The following is a 15,823-nucleotide window of genomic DNA, read 5'->3' on the forward strand; positions in this document are numbered from 1 at the left end:
CTATTCAAGAAATTTTGTACTTCTGGCACTGTTTTCTCAAAAAGTTTCATGGATAAAATTTATCATTAAATTTTTTAATGTTCAACATAACACTCTTGATAAAATAGAAATGCAAGATTTCATAAGTAACAAAATTCTTTTCAAATTTAGTCAACTCTATCAGAACTTACCAGAACTTTATTAAATATTGTTTTATATGATTTTCATTTTGTAAATTAACTGTCAGAATTATGATAAATAGGTTTAGTATACTTACTGTTCAGATTTGATTAAAATACTCAGACTGATCAGTTCTTTACATGGTACAAAGTTTAAATTAAATACAATAAATTCTATCAGCTCAAACAATTTACTCTACAAGAGAAAAAAACTGGTTGGTAATCTAGTTGATGATCAACCATTCAATTTTGTGTTAAGTAGTGCTTGCCTGTATGTCTGTAGCATACGAGCAGTACTTTATTGTCCTATCTAATCAACTAGATGCTTATTCCATGTTAGTCTATCCACCCTGCATCACTGATTGAGAAATTAAGTTGATTATTTCAAAGGTAACCTCTTCACCTTTTGTTGTTTCAAATTCTGCATCCCAAGCATTCCTGAGACATCTTCGTCCCAAAGCATGTACAAATGCCTGTAGAAAATAGAACGTTTTGACAAAAATATTTGAATCTTCTACCAAGTTGGTGAAATGAAGAGGAAGATTAAAAAATAGTAAAGTAACCTGTATATCAGGAGGTTTTGTATGTATTTTCTCTATAAAGGTTGGTAATGTATGCTGTGGTTCTAATATAAAATAATTGGCATTATCTTGATGATAAATACTACTTATAACATCTAATATAGTACCACACAGATGACTTGTATTAGACTGAAATATAAACACAATATAGGAAATATCAAAACTGAAAATCATAAAACAATGAAATATCAAATTAAAATGTCTTGAACAAACACAAAATAACTAATTGTAATTCCAACAAAATTGGAACGTATCTCATAACTCACACAGTCTAGGTTCCTCATCTGAATGGAATAAAGAAATTATTTTTCAAGCAAATGAAATGTGGATAAAAAGATATGTGAAGGATTGTGATAATACCTTGAGAAAGACTGACTGTAAAACTTGGAAAGCATGTATATTACGTACACTGACACCTGCAATAGATATTAATAGTTATTTGTTTGACAATCATTTACTGTCAGAAAAAGCAACTTTATAATAACTCTGGTGAAAAATAATCTGTAAACACAGATATGCATACATTCAAATATATTCAAAACTTTGTATTTGAAAAAAATGAAAATGTAAAAGCTATTGGCATCATTCTTGATAGATATCTCTCAATCAACATCAACATTGTAAAGTGAATTTTGGTCATTAAAATGTACCAAGTTAGTCAATGCATACTCGATCTTTAATGATTATTTATTATCTCTATATGAGCAGTTTGGTTAAAATTGAAGCTAAAGACTTTTACTACTTGTTGTCCTATGTGAATATCAAAATAATTGTTCACTGTTAATTTCTTGCAGATTTGAGTAGAATTAAGTACATTTAATTTTTCAATTGCATAAAGAAATTGCACTAAAACTTGTCTATTTGTCAAGTAAGCACAATTTTCATTAACATTAATTATTTTTTTTGGATATCTGAACACTTACAGTATAACACATCAACATTTAAAATCTGCAGCAGATTTGTACATATTAAAGCTACAAGCAATTATTAAGACTGCTATAATATATAATATACTAAAAATATCTACAGAGTAGTTTAAGAGAAAAAGAAGCTCTAATATTATGAAAACGTAACTTAATTTCCTTGATACAAAATTTGAGGCCAGAATGTATTTATAAACAATTAAAGTAAAAAAAATACCCTAAAAATTAAAAGTAAAAACAATGCAAAGGAATAAATGAATACTTTCAAAAAAGATTTAAGACAACATGCCAATGTAATATAGATGTCAAAGTCTGAAATCTTAACTTGCCAAACATCCAAGAATATTGTCATATTAGATTTGTTAGAAAATTATGCAGAAGGAAAGAAAATGTCCCATTATCATGAAAACTCAAAATAAAAAGAATTAATATTTACTCAACTGTAACTACCACTTGAATAAACTTGAACATCTGTTAATTTATATTATTATTTTAATACAATGATTCAAATAAAATAAGGATAATTTGACTAATAATTTAACTAAAATAATTTATATGGAAACTTTGTCAAGCAAAGAATCATATAATGCTTGACAATTTCTATCAACAATATTTTTTTTTTTGACTTGTCAAGAAAGTAAAACAAATATGTGTACATGCAAACTAAGATCACAAAGATATGTTTAGTGTGTCAATAGGTACTTTAACAAATGGGACCCTAGCTCTGCGTTTAACAAAAATACGAAATTTAATATTGAAAATAAGTATAATTTTATATATGGCTTACAAAAATATATAACAACAGATATGTGACAGACAACATTCAAGATGCTTTACCATGCTACTAAAAATACTAGAATATTATACAAAAGTTCCATACCTTTACCAGCAGGTTGTGGCATGCAAAAGCCTGGCATCTGAAACAAAGATCCAGTACTACCAGCATTCGGTTTGATTTCACAAAAACCACAAGTGGTTAAAGAACCTACTAATAATACCAAATTTCTTAAAGCCTGGACAGCTTCTTCTCCATCATTGCTTTCTAACCTGAAATTCATAATATTTAGATAGACAAGACAAATAGCAATCAAAATGTAAATCATTTAGGTAATTTTTCTCGACAAATATTTTTGGGTTTTTTCCTACTGCAAATAATATATCATAAAAAAAAATATTAAAGAATTCCTCTTCATTATTTAATACAAAAAAGCAAGAATCAGGAAATGTGTCATTAAAGCAGAGAGTTGACTTACTTCAATAAAAATTCTGAAAGGAACACATAGCCTTGGCATGATTTAAAATCATCCACTAAAGTTTGTGAGACTTCACTCGAATCTTTGAGAAAACAAAATACTGTAACAAACATTTCCACAAGTTCTAATGGTGACAATTCTTGTACTCTTTGCATGTTCTCTATACAGTGTCTGACACAACCTTTCTCTACAAACAATGAAATAAAATAATTAAATTTGGAGCCAAGGGAAGAAGAGTAACACGACAGCCTCTTTAGTTTTTTGTTATCAAAAAAGAGATGCAACATGTCTCACATTGATTGATTAAAACTAATATTATGAGAACGGAAGTGTGGAAGAAAACTTGTTAGATTACAATGAAAACAAAAAAAATATTAGAAAAAAAGAAATTGTAGTCTAATCTAAATTATATAGATTTTGAGTTTACCTACTATTGTTCTAAACCTAAATGAAATTATAAAGACCAAGTCTTTCAAATATGCAAATGAGCAGATTGTGAAAACAGGTCCTTTTTTCTGTCGGCCCTTAGATAAAGTTTCAACCATTATACTTAACACCCAAGAGAGATTTGTTTACAATATCATACCATGTATATACTTGACAACAGAGTTGGTTAAGCCATGACGAGACAGAGTAACTAACACTTCTCCAGCACTCTTTCTCCACATAGAATTATATGCTGGACACCAACTAGTTATGGCACTAAATAATAAACTTAAATCATCTTTTCTGGCCAATTCTTCTGCAGGTGAGGAATGGTTGCTTATTCTAACCAATACCTACAATTGAATGTGATATAACAATGAAATAATGTGATCAGAAAAAGAATGAAATCCTCATAAAAGCACTGGCCGAGATCTCAAAACCAATTTGAAATTTCTGACAACCCTAAACCCCAACCATCAAAATTCTTCACTTAATTGAGTATGACATTTTTTTATAATGCCAGTATGAGAAACAAAGGGCATGGTTCTAAAAAAAATTCTGAGAACCTTCCATTTCTTACATACTTACATACTGAAATTAATTAGGTTAAGTGAATGGTCAAAATATGAATACCTGAACAAAGATTCTTTGCAACAATACTCTCTTTTCTTTTGGACTAAAATCACTGCCTTCTGGTGTATCATCTTCATTTTCTAATTTAGGTAAATCAAAGAATAAATATAAACATTTGACTAATGTTGATGGTAATGAAGCTGCTGTCATACAATCAATGAGAGCATGTTTACCAAGTGATAGTAAATTAATAGCCCCCAATAAACTCCATCCATTACTGACTTGATTATTTGATTCTATTTCTAAAAACTTTACTATAGCACAGCTTGCTGCTTCTGAAAGTATACATACAATAAAATTAAGGTTCAAAATCCACAATAACATCTACTTAGAGTTAATTAAAAGGTTAACACAAACACAATTAGAAGAACACAATTTGCAAAGTGTGGGATTACCAATGTATCAGATGTTACCATGTCTTATAACATCGATTATTTCATCATTTTTTCATTACAAAACACACATAATACTGCCATAAAACACAAAGGTTTCTTTAAAAGTCATAGGTCAATTCTTGTAGGCCTATATAAAATAGTAGTATGGCAAAGCATAAGTCTTTATCTCCTTAAAAAAGATGTTTCCCTAACAAGAAATAATATTCTTTACTTCGTGTTTTATCATTTTGTGTGGCTGAAAACCACAAAATACTGTATAATTTGCTCTTGAAACTGACCTGTAGATTGATTTGATGCACGTCTTCGAATTTCAGTGACCATCAGCTTAGAAACATGACTACAAAATTGTAGAATATCACCCCATTTGTCTGTCATATCATTTGATGGAGCATTTTCAAACACCTTGAAGTAAAAAATTAATTATAAGTTTCTTTTAAAATATCTCAAATCTCTTCTTCAATAATTTTTAATTTCCTTTGCTTTTTTGTCTGTAAAGTCAAAATTTAAGAAATTTCCAAACCAGTTGCAAATGGTTCAATATTTGAAACACCTGTTGAGTGTTGGCAAATTAGTTAATGTATGTTGATTTTCTCAATGTCAGTTATAGTTTATCTACTATGGAAATTTGATTATCTGATTTTTGTATCTCTAGTATAACAATTTTTTTCTTAAAGGGATAGGTAGGCCATATTTTTTCACAAATCATACTTTAGTCTCAGAAACAGGAATTTTTTAGCTAAGCCAATCAGTTATAGTGTTCAAAGCTCACCGTCGAAATTTGAGCCATGTCAAGAATTATCCGTGATTGAATGTAAAAATGACTCGACAATGTAAAATACCCTGTGACAAATAGGAGAAGTGAGTACAATTCCTAGTTTGAAGTAATTTCAAAACAATTATGCAATTTTCGTACATTTCTAGTACTTTTGAAGACTATTTACATAAATTCAAGATTAAAATCAACCCCCCAAAATGGTGCATCTGTCCCTTTAAAACTTACCTTACAAAACAAGGGTAACATGTTATATAATTTGTCTTCTTGATCTTTTTGAGTAGCCTTAGCTGTGGGATGTCGAAACTCAGCAAACAATTTTCTTAAATGCATCAATCCTAACGAATTGTCTGGAGAATTGGATTTAGGGTCAGGGGCACCCTTATTACCCATTAATTTTCTCATAAAACTCATCTTGAATTAAACTGAAAAAAATAAAGCACCATTTACCAGACTGGTAAAAGAATAAAAGAAGTTCTGACCATACTTCTTTCAATGCATATTACAAATATATGAAGTATATTATAGTGCAATGACTGCTGCATCAGTCAGTCAGTGAGAAGAATAGAAAAATCTGCATTTCATCATGATCAAGCTACAGTAAAGAGGACTGTTATTCTGATAGTTGAATAGATAATACATCTCAATTGAACAAAGGCATATAAACAGTAAATAAGAGATAAAGCCTTTAAAGGTAAGTGCGGAAATTAATTTTGTACATTAGTATATCAAAAAGTAGCCTAGACATTGAAATAGGCCTACAGAAATGTGATAATACGAGTAAGCTAAGTAAGCAAGTGAGATTGAAGCTGCTGTTATGAGAAAGACAGGACCTTTTCGTTTTTGGATGCTTTCATCTTAGCTTTTAATCATACTTTATGCTCCTGTCACTACTGACTGATTGTCTGTCTGTCAAGATTGCAACTTTAGGCTTACTTACCCTGATGTTGCTCCTGTCAAGGAGTCAAGTAAACACCTTGACAACTTCCGTAAAACATCTAATGTCTTAAGAATTGAAAGAACTGCAGATCAAGTCCTTTAATAAAGACCTGGCTTCATCAATTAATAAATAATATGATAGCCTACACTGTGTCAATTGTAGGCAAAGTCTATGGAAAGCGTAGGCCTAGCTAGATCGTTGTCCCTTTCTGCTATATATGATATGCAGTAGGCCTAATGATAATCAGCTATCTTGAGGCCGTTGGCCTTGTTTAGTCATTTAATTTTCGGTTCTCCGATGAATAGCTTTTTGTAGTCTGATGCTCTATTATAAATTAAACGAAAACATAATTTTAGCATGATATCACGCAACACAATCAATTTCTTTTCAATTTATTTCACTAATTTCGCTGGGAAATATTATTTTTCCGACACCATTTCCACCGTTTGTACGCATGTCAAGATGATAATATGAGGGGGCGCTTTCTACATCCGTTGAAACAACAACAACCTCATCAGCTGAATCAACTACTTTCGTTATCCTACAATCTAAAATTGAATAGTTTTCAAGCAATGTTGACGTAATTAAATAAATTATTGCTAATATCCAGCTGGTGGTGCTGACATGGATATAAACCAATTAGATTTAAACTCCACACCCCACACAAATGATGACTATGAAAAAAGTGGGCGTGTCACTGAACATGCAGACGACACACCTGCTGCAGTTGCAGTAGATGTTGATGATAATCCCACCAAACCAGAAAAGCCCTGTGAAAATAACACTTCTACAGAAGCAACAAATGATGGACACATTCCCATTCCAATGAATACTGGCAGTCATGATAAACACATAAATGCGAAATGTATTGAGAATTTGTGCAAAGGTATGGTTCACAATATTATCCCAGATTTAGAAAAGGCAAAAGTTTCTGTTGATGAGGCACTAAGAAATCAGGAAGTCTTGATTGAAACAGTCCAACAGGAAAATACAAAATTTGTGGATTGTACAAGTATGGGTCAGCTGGTTGATATGATGCATGAAGCAAAGTCATATTACAACAAGCTAATGACAGTTAAAAAAGATATGAATATGTTGTCAGATAAAACACAGAGACTTAAAAGAAGAGCCGTGAAACTTCAGCAACAAAAGCAAAAAGAAGAACAGTATTCAATTCAGCGACGTGAAAGAGAATTAGAGAAAGAGCAACAACTGATAGCCAGAGTTGCTAAAAAAAGTGATACTCCTTCGCCTTCTACAAATGATCATGATTCTAACACAGTGTGACATATATTTTTTGAGGAGATTAAATAAACTTGATATGATTTGATGGAGCATTTAAGCTGTGTGTGAGATTTCAATCAAAATGTGATCTTATGATGTTATCTTTTTAGATACCATATCTTTAATATTTGAAGGGATAGTGTTGTAATAATTGTATTTTACTATGGCACTTTTTCATAATTCCATTAACTTAAATATACTTTAATATCTGTTGTATACCACCATACTTTCTTACAATAAGATTTTCAGATTCCCTTAGTTAAATTGATATGAGTTCTGGTTCTAACTTTTGGATACCGTTATCCAGCTAGACTTTCATATAGGGAATTACCTGAGAGGCAATATTAATGTTTATAAATATAGGTCTATATATAATCATTTAGCTTTTGGTATATTATTTATTGCAATTTTAACATGACAATTAACTTATTTAATTGTGACACCCTAGTACAATGTGCATAAATCACATAAATATCTTCTTTATGACCCTCTAGCATAAAAATTTAAGTGGCTCTTGTTCAGTCAGGCTATATTCTCTTGCATGAAAAAGATTGCCAGGAAAATCTAAGAGAAAGTCATGAAATGGTAAGGAATTATATCAATCTAGGATTGGAAAATATAACCTTGTAAACCCCTGCCTTAGATGGTCATAATTGAAATATGTGTATCAGGCCAATATAAGAAGTTCCAATTCTGTACATGGCAGTGGATTTGTTCTTATATCAAATTTGTCAGTTGTTATATTTGTGTGCTTGTTTGCATGTGTTTTGGAACTGTTCATCAAATATTCAGCATATCATTTATATGTGGAGTGAAACTTTAATCATCACAAAACAAAGTTTCTTTTGCTTTGATTTTCTTGGTCTGCTGTCCCAACACAGATTTGTTTGGCCACAAATAACCGATCTGAAAGATTCAGACCAAACTAATATTGTATTATGTAACTTCTATAAAAAATTTTGAAGGGAAATAACTCTTCATCAAATCAATAAACAAAGTAACCCGAGCTATTATATCTGGTCCAGGGCATCACTTTCTCTTGTAAACTTTTATCTCAAGTCTTACATGAAAATGTCACTTTTCCTTTATAAATTTAAATAGTAAGTTGTTTGAGAATAGAGGGGTTGGTCTAGAAATGTTGCACATCAAGAGTCTGTTCATCAAGGAGGGCTAAAGCTGTATTACCAATCCAGTGAATAATAATGTCATTTTATTGATAATCCTTTTATTTTAGTCAATTACCTAAGGCGTTTTCGATTAGGTGCAATTTGGTTTAGATTAGCAGTGGTCCACAAATGCGAAATTCAAATCGACGATTTGGCAATATGGCTGCCTTCGCTGACAACCAATAAAAGACCACTATTTTGATTTTGTTAGCAACTTCCACATGCCGCCATCTTGGACAGGCCTAATCGAATCGCCTAACCACAACCTGGGATGATTAGGCAAATCAGTTTAGGTAAACTGGCTCACAAATGTACCTATTAACCTAATTGTCCTGGCTCACAAACGCACAAAATAGATAATCTAAATAATCGAATCGGCCCACAAAAACGCCTCAGTACTCTATAAACCTGTACTTCCATATAATAGCATAGATTGACCATGTACTTTTAAAGATTACCTATACTTTCTGTCAAATGCCACATTTAAGACATGCTCATAATGCATCTTCAAATACAATATAACTAAAATAACAATATTTGCCATTTCCCTGAATTGGGGAAAGTAATGATCAAACAAAAATTCAAAACACTCTTTGAATTTAAATTTCATTTATTCTGATATGGTGTTGTAACATGTAAAAACTGATGTGCACTAAAAAAGTAAATTTCTAAGATATTCTAGTTTATTCTATGAGGTCACAACAATACAGTGCATCTCTTTCCTTCAAGTTATTCTGATGTAAATATAAATGCAACTATCTCAACATTAGTGAACAATACAAAAATATCAAAAGTATAACATTTTCCTGAACAATTAATTTCCACAAATGAAATAAATGGGGAATGTTACAATCATAATCTCAAACAAAATTTGAGTAATTGTCTAGTTTTAACAAGCTCAGTTCTATAAATTATTTGAAGTAATGCAGAAAAATTACAACATATGCCATATATATATATATATACTTCTCTAATTAGCTAAGTTACTTTCTATTAAAATCTTAACATTTTAAAGTTCTAAAATCAACAGAAACTGATGCTCTCACACAAACATCCACTCAAGCACACACTAGCTTCTCAATACTCATTAAAATTCAAATAAAATTGCAAAGAGTAATCTGAATTGCTGCAAACAAATTTAATATTTTTTTTTATACCAAATTCATGTAATTTCAACAGATTAAAAAACAACATAAACATTTTATGACGCATATAGAAACATCAGGTTTTAGAATTTTTGCAATAAACATATAAACACAAGAAAGATTGATTAGAGTTTAAGGTACATGAACATAGAGGTGAAAGTGACTGCTAACAAAGATAAGGAAAATGTTACAGTTGATCCAGTATTACAACCATCTTTATCACAATTACAGTAGAAATTCTTGACACCTTTAGTACCACTTCTTTCTTTACATTTCATATCAACTTCATTTGTAGCACATTGACGTACATATCGAATATGTTCCACCTTATTATAAGTTACTGTAAAAAATGAATAAATACATTATTAGTAGGCTTATATAATGATACTTCCATAATGTTCACTTTTAAATACTTGAAATACACTTTATTTAGATTATAATAGTCATATTGTGTAGTAAACAATACAGTTGGTATTCTTAAAATAAGTTTCATCTCCTTGAGATTTTCTATATAAGCTAATTTACAAATAGTTATGATTATTGTGAATAATAATTACTTACATCTTTGTTCCATTTTTCTACATGCTGTAGCATCACTAGGGCAAGTGACCAAAAACTGTGTGCTGTTTCCATTAATGCTTTCACAAGCTTCTTGTGCATAAGAATTACATACATGACATTTTAAAGCTGAACCTATTAGGAAAAAAATACAATTTTAACTTAAAATATATGTCTCATAATTAGACCTGGCTCTTAATTCTATCCTGTACAATCCAGATACCCCATGGATTATAGACTAACATAAAAAAGCTTTAAAAAAAATAAAAATAATTATGAATGATAAACATGTACTTTAATTAATAGTGGGAGTGTGCACCATTTTACATTGTTTCTTTAAAAATATTTATATCATAGATTAATTACTAATAGGATTGTCAAAACTAATTGTTATATAGAAATTGAAAATTAAGTTAATACTAATGACAAATATAGAAAAAAATAAAACTGGCTTCATAATATTTTATGTTTTGGGTCACCAGGAGACACGAGTACTATAAGCTCAGTCACTATTCCTATTTTTTTTAATCAGACTGGAACACTATACCCCTTTCATTATAATTTGGTTTAAAAGATTTTATTTGTGACCTAGGCCTGTGCTTTCATGAGACTAATCCTAATTTAACACAAATAGTTGTCTTTACGCAAGGAACACAAAAGAATATTATATTTGAGTAGAATAAGATGTAGACCATCATTTACACATTATCTTGTTGCAAAGGTAACCCATCATATTTCCTCCAATCAAATATTCAGTACAATCATTGGCCTATTTTTCTTCATAAATGACATGACTGAGAAAGCTATAAATCTTTCAAGTGATACAGTACATTGACATTGAGTGTGTAAAGGTGACCTCTATTTCACTTCAATGTTTGCGAGTGTACAATATCAAAATCCTAACTCCCTAACTTAACTCTATATACCTGGGGTTAATAATATAATTTATAGGAACTCAAACAAACTCCACGTTTTACCATGAGTCTAAGGTTGTCTTACAGTTAATGAAAATTCCAACCATTGAAAAGTTCCTACATTTTTACTTTAAATTTAGTTAAACTTTCTCTGTTAATTTAATGTGTAATTGAAATGAACAATTGAACTTCTATGTACTATAATTTAAGTTAAAACTAGTGACAGGCTTTTACTAAGTTGGGAATTTCAAGGAATACTACCTCTTAGAGTGAGCATATAATTACTAAAGTGTGAAATTTTGTCAATAAGAGCATATATTCAACTATATTACAATACAATTTCTGTTTAAGACAATAAATCCATTAACAGTTTTCTATGATTTTATGAATATATTGGATAATAGAAGGATTCTGTTGTTGGTTATGGCACCAAGTCCACTGATGAATAAAGACTCAATTTGGCCAAGATTCAACATATAAAATAGCTAATATTCCTTTAATTCAAATAGCTGTGAAGTGATTTAGGAACAAATCTCAAACAAGAGTAAGAGGGATAGATAACCATAGGCCTACATAAATGTATCAAAATCATTATCTTTTATCATAAAATGAAAGTTTACCTCCTACTTTTTTTTATCATAAAGGTATTGAAACTGAAGTACCGGTACCGTACCGGTACATTGAAAAAAATTATAACAGAATTAAATGGACTAATCTAGCAGAATATTGAACGTTGATACAGAAATATCATTACTCAGTCAATATTTTCAAGAGTAAACTCATTATGCTTTTTCATCTAAATGATACAAATTTTGCATACAACCCTTTTTAGAGGCCTGGCAAGTACCTTGGCTTGTAGCTACAGACTACAAATACAATCAATGATAGTATAGGCTAGTACTACCGTTTACAAGTATACACTATAAGTCAATACATACCACATTCGATGTAGAGCAACACCAACATAAACGCACAACAGATGGACGGTATCAACTGCATGGTGACTTTCTGGACACTAAAATGTTTACAAAACAAAATGTGGGTTAGGACCTCCGTTCAGTGTAGCAGTCACCTTCAGTAATGACGCTAGGTAGCGACATCTAACGGACACTATAAACAAGTTATAGCCTGTTTCTCAATATTGTATACTGTTATGTATTGTTCAACCAACCGTAACATTTTAATGCACACGTTTAAACAATGTAAAATTATGTAGTTTGCCTTTACTTCAAGAGTAAGATAGGACCAAAGTTAGGCTAGCCGTTTTTCATCTGTCAAGTCGATTTCGACGTCCTACTTGATAATTTTGCCACAATGAGGGGAAGAAAGCTATGAAAATTTCGGGCTATTATTGCATGGTTGCTGGCCATAGATTTCAATATTACTTCGACTAAGTGCTGGTAACTTTATGATTAGGAAGGTTTTAATCAGAAAATTGTAGACTTTGACTAGGCTCTGGATAATAGTTATAAAGGCATTTTACTTCGACGTTGATTTCAGCTGGCCAAATTAATAATTTAAAGCAAATAACTCTTGCAGTTTAAACAATTAGCGACCTAGTTTAAAAACCTAATGAATGGACATTAATGAACAGTCTCACACTTAACTCCCTATCAATTGTTTTTTGTTCAGATTATGTGAAGGTCATTTGTAGGAATTTCCAAAGTTAGTAGTTGAAGGGCAATATCAATGACTAATTCATTAGAGCGTGACGGACAATTGTCGCATTTTGTTATCGTATAATCTCTAATCCTACATTGCCCGAAGCTGGCAGATCCAAATTTAGCAGCTATTGTTCACTATTATGTAATAAACAAATATTGATCAATAAAAATATGATAGACATCCTAATGTATTGCCGTTCTTGACATACAAAATAGATAAGACAGAAACATGAGGTGATATAAAACTGATAATTTATAGGCCTATATTGTACTGTAAACGATGTGAAAACAAATCAACGAATATTCAGTTTCATGAATCGGTAGACGGACAAAAGCTTCTCCGGACAAGAATCCCTATCACCTACGATATAAGCCCCTCCACAAAAAATATTTCAAATGTAGGCTATATACAGTGGTGTAACCTATTTTCGTGGATATAAGGATTCAACACCGAATTTCGTCAAAGTTAAAAAAACGAATTTTTTTTTATGTCTTAGATGTTTCCTCAGATATTCTACAAAATAATTAAAATTGGTTTATTTCGATTTTTTTTATGAATCCTTCACTTTGACCTATATTTCATGAGCAACGGAGGCAGAATGGAATGCGTCACCTATTTTCGTGTACAATGTATAAATAAGGCTAGAAAAACACGTTGTATGGATACTGGGTGGTACGGAGCCCCTAAGGCGCAATTGTAAACATATTTATTTATTATTTCGTTTAAACGAAATAAGTAATTCGTTTAAACGAAATAAGTAATTCGTTCAAACGAAATAATTATTTCGTTTAAACGAAATAAAAAGATGAGTTAATTATTTCGTTTAAACGAAATAGACGAAAAAATTTATTCGTTTAAACGAAATAAACATAGGGTATTTCGTTAAAACGAAAATTATTTCGTTTAAACTGAATAAATGATGTTATTTCGTTTAAACGAATTAATTATTTCGTTTAAACGAAATAATAAATAAATGTGTTTACAATTTTGCCTTAGGGGCTCCGTAGGGTGGTATAATTAACTTCTCTTAGTATTTATCTTCAATATCGATTCATTATAACTAGTGACAATTCCTTTAAAGAACCACGATTAAAAAAAAAATAGTGACTGACAAAATAAGATACGTAGCGTGACTTATTGCTAAAAGTCACTGAAACAACATAAGAATATGATCCACTTTGTGTTCCATAGAAATTTTCTGCTGACACAGAATCCGCTAGTTGATCACGTGACTTCATTCGTTGGACTACATTCTAGCAGACGGCACTTGGAATTCCGCTTGGGATTATAAGGAAATTCGGCCAATAAAAAATGGTGACGTTTGGTAATAACTGAAATCCGCCATTTTGTATTTGTCAAAGTATACATTAATACATGCTACCTTGCTTGAAACTACTGGATTCATTCTACTAGCTGATATTGTACAGAAAACCCATGTTTATCAAAACAAGCAAATGTGGAGGTCACGCGAGGTCGCACATGTAAATTATTAATCCTTTCCGAAATCCACGAAAAATAGGTTATCACGAAATTAGGTTACTTGACTGAAACGAAACCTAACAACATTGTAAAGATAGCTTGCCAGGCAAAGTATAATACAATAAATACGCCCACTAGCAACTTTGATTTTAAATAAAAAATATTTGCCCGTACAGTAACATTTACCAGTATGAAATATTCAAACTTCAGTCTTACACTACTTTTGAACTTTATTGGGGCGATACTGTATAATATTACCAAGTTTCGTCAAAATCTGTCAAGAATTGGGCCTTCTAGAGTGTTAATAGGCTAAAACATGAACGCGTTTTCAAGAACAGGGGCAATAACTTATACTAAATATGTTTCGATTTTTATGATTATCGAGAGGGTTCATCCTTGGGAGATAACAAACATTTACAACAAGTTTCGTGCTTACGTGCTAAAAATTAAACGCATTTTCAAGAACAAGGGCAATAACTCATACTAATTATTTACGATTTGTCTGATTTTCAATAGGGTTCATCCTTGGGTGATTACTAACACTTGCACCAAGTTTTATCAAAATCCGTCAAGAATTGCACCTTCTAGAGTGTTTACGAGCATTTCAAGAACAGTACAATAACTCAATTTTTCTGATTTTCAATAGGATTCATCCTTAGGTGATTATAAACAAGTATACCAAGAATTGTGCCTTCTATATTGTTTATGAGCAATTGTGGACGGACCAACGGACGGACATGGGTGTCCGAAATATAGCCTACGCTCCGGTATATTTCATGTGGGCGTATAAAAAGTCAGAAAGGCATAAGTACAAGTATACTGCTGAATCACCAAGTGGGGCTCTAATGCTGAACATCTGTTCAAAAATCTTAGAGGCACATTCAAATGTCCCATCCATGTACCAACTTGTGGAGCCTGCCAAATGCCCTAGAACTCCCATGTTCCTTAAGCAACGATACGATCGATTATTCACATTATCATGTAACGTTGCTTAAGGAAAACGAAGAACTCATCAGTCGCAAAGTCCGAAAGTTGGGGGCGGGTTGGAATATTTGCTAGTAGCCAGAGATGTCGTTTCGCAAGGTCCATGACTACCTACCATAATGTTGAATCAATTCGTCTTATCATGGAAGGGTATTCCTCATTTATCTTATACCTACATATTAGATAAACTAATGTGTGTAGGTTACGGTACTCAAATTCATTACAAACAAAAGTCAATGTCAGATAAATAAACCTTATTATTATCATATTGTGCTACATATGATTACAGACTACATTTGCTTTGGTCGAGGGAAGTTTAGATTTACCTCCCATTATTCAGACATTCCGTTTGAGTTAGCACAGAGCCGATTGGTTAGCAGTTATAAAATGTACATTTTCCCGTGAACCACCAAATTCTCCTACAGATCATTAAAATTTGACTTATTATACGCCCAAAATATATTTTGGCCGTATTGTAATCACCCTGGTGGTCCGCCCACAAATATATTTTGGACGTATCGTAATCACCCTGGTGGTCCATCGGTCC

At 31.4% G+C, this 15,823-nt stretch overlaps 3 protein-coding genes across 3 annotated transcripts in view; 1 reads left to right on the forward strand and 2 right to left on the reverse strand.

The window, feature by feature from the left end:
• Positions 1–5,555, reverse strand: part of LOTGIDRAFT_154132 (hypothetical protein) — a gene marked incomplete at both ends in the record, with an annotated part of 29,610 nt that extends 24,055 nt beyond the window's left edge. The window contains 11 exons of the mRNA XM_009061851.1: positions 257–354; positions 554–631; positions 722–868; positions 1,100–1,155; positions 2,543–2,709; positions 2,916–3,102; positions 3,502–3,694; positions 3,930–3,932; positions 3,975–4,249; positions 4,648–4,771; positions 5,370–5,555. Coding sequence (XP_009060099.1) covers positions 257–354; positions 554–631; positions 722–868; positions 1,100–1,155; positions 2,543–2,709; positions 2,916–3,102; positions 3,502–3,694; positions 3,930–3,932; positions 3,975–4,249; positions 4,648–4,771; positions 5,370–5,555 — 1,514 coding nt within the window. The remainder of the gene's footprint in view (positions 1–256; positions 355–553; positions 632–721; positions 869–1,099; positions 1,156–2,542; positions 2,710–2,915; positions 3,103–3,501; positions 3,695–3,929; positions 3,933–3,974; positions 4,250–4,647; positions 4,772–5,369) is intronic.
• Positions 5,556–6,906: 1,351 nt separating this feature from the next.
• LOTGIDRAFT_105900 (hypothetical protein) lies at positions 6,907–7,368 on the forward strand (the record flags this gene model as incomplete). Its single annotated transcript, XM_009061852.1, has 1 exon — positions 6,907–7,368. The coding sequence occupies one exon, from the start codon at positions 6,907–6,909 to the stop codon at positions 7,366–7,368; it is 462 nt and encodes a 153-aa protein (XP_009060100.1).
• A 1,212-nt stretch (positions 7,369–8,580) lies between these two features.
• Positions 8,581–12,236, reverse strand: LOTGIDRAFT_228990 (hypothetical protein). Its single transcript, XM_009061853.1, has 3 exons — positions 12,087–12,236; positions 10,238–10,369; positions 8,581–10,016 (listed from the first exon to the last, which is right to left on the reverse strand). Exons 1-3 carry the CDS (start codon positions 12,145–12,147, stop codon positions 9,802–9,804), a joined length of 408 nt encoding a protein of 135 aa, XP_009060101.1. The 5' UTR covers positions 12,148–12,236; the 3' UTR covers positions 8,581–9,801.
• Positions 12,237–15,823: the final 3,587 nt, after the last annotated feature.

Source organism: Lottia gigantea (assembly GCF_000327385.1).
Source record: "Lottia gigantea unplaced genomic scaffold LOTGIsca_5, whole genome shotgun sequence".
Classification (NCBI taxonomy): domain Eukaryota; kingdom Metazoa; phylum Mollusca; class Gastropoda; family Lottiidae; genus Lottia; species Lottia gigantea.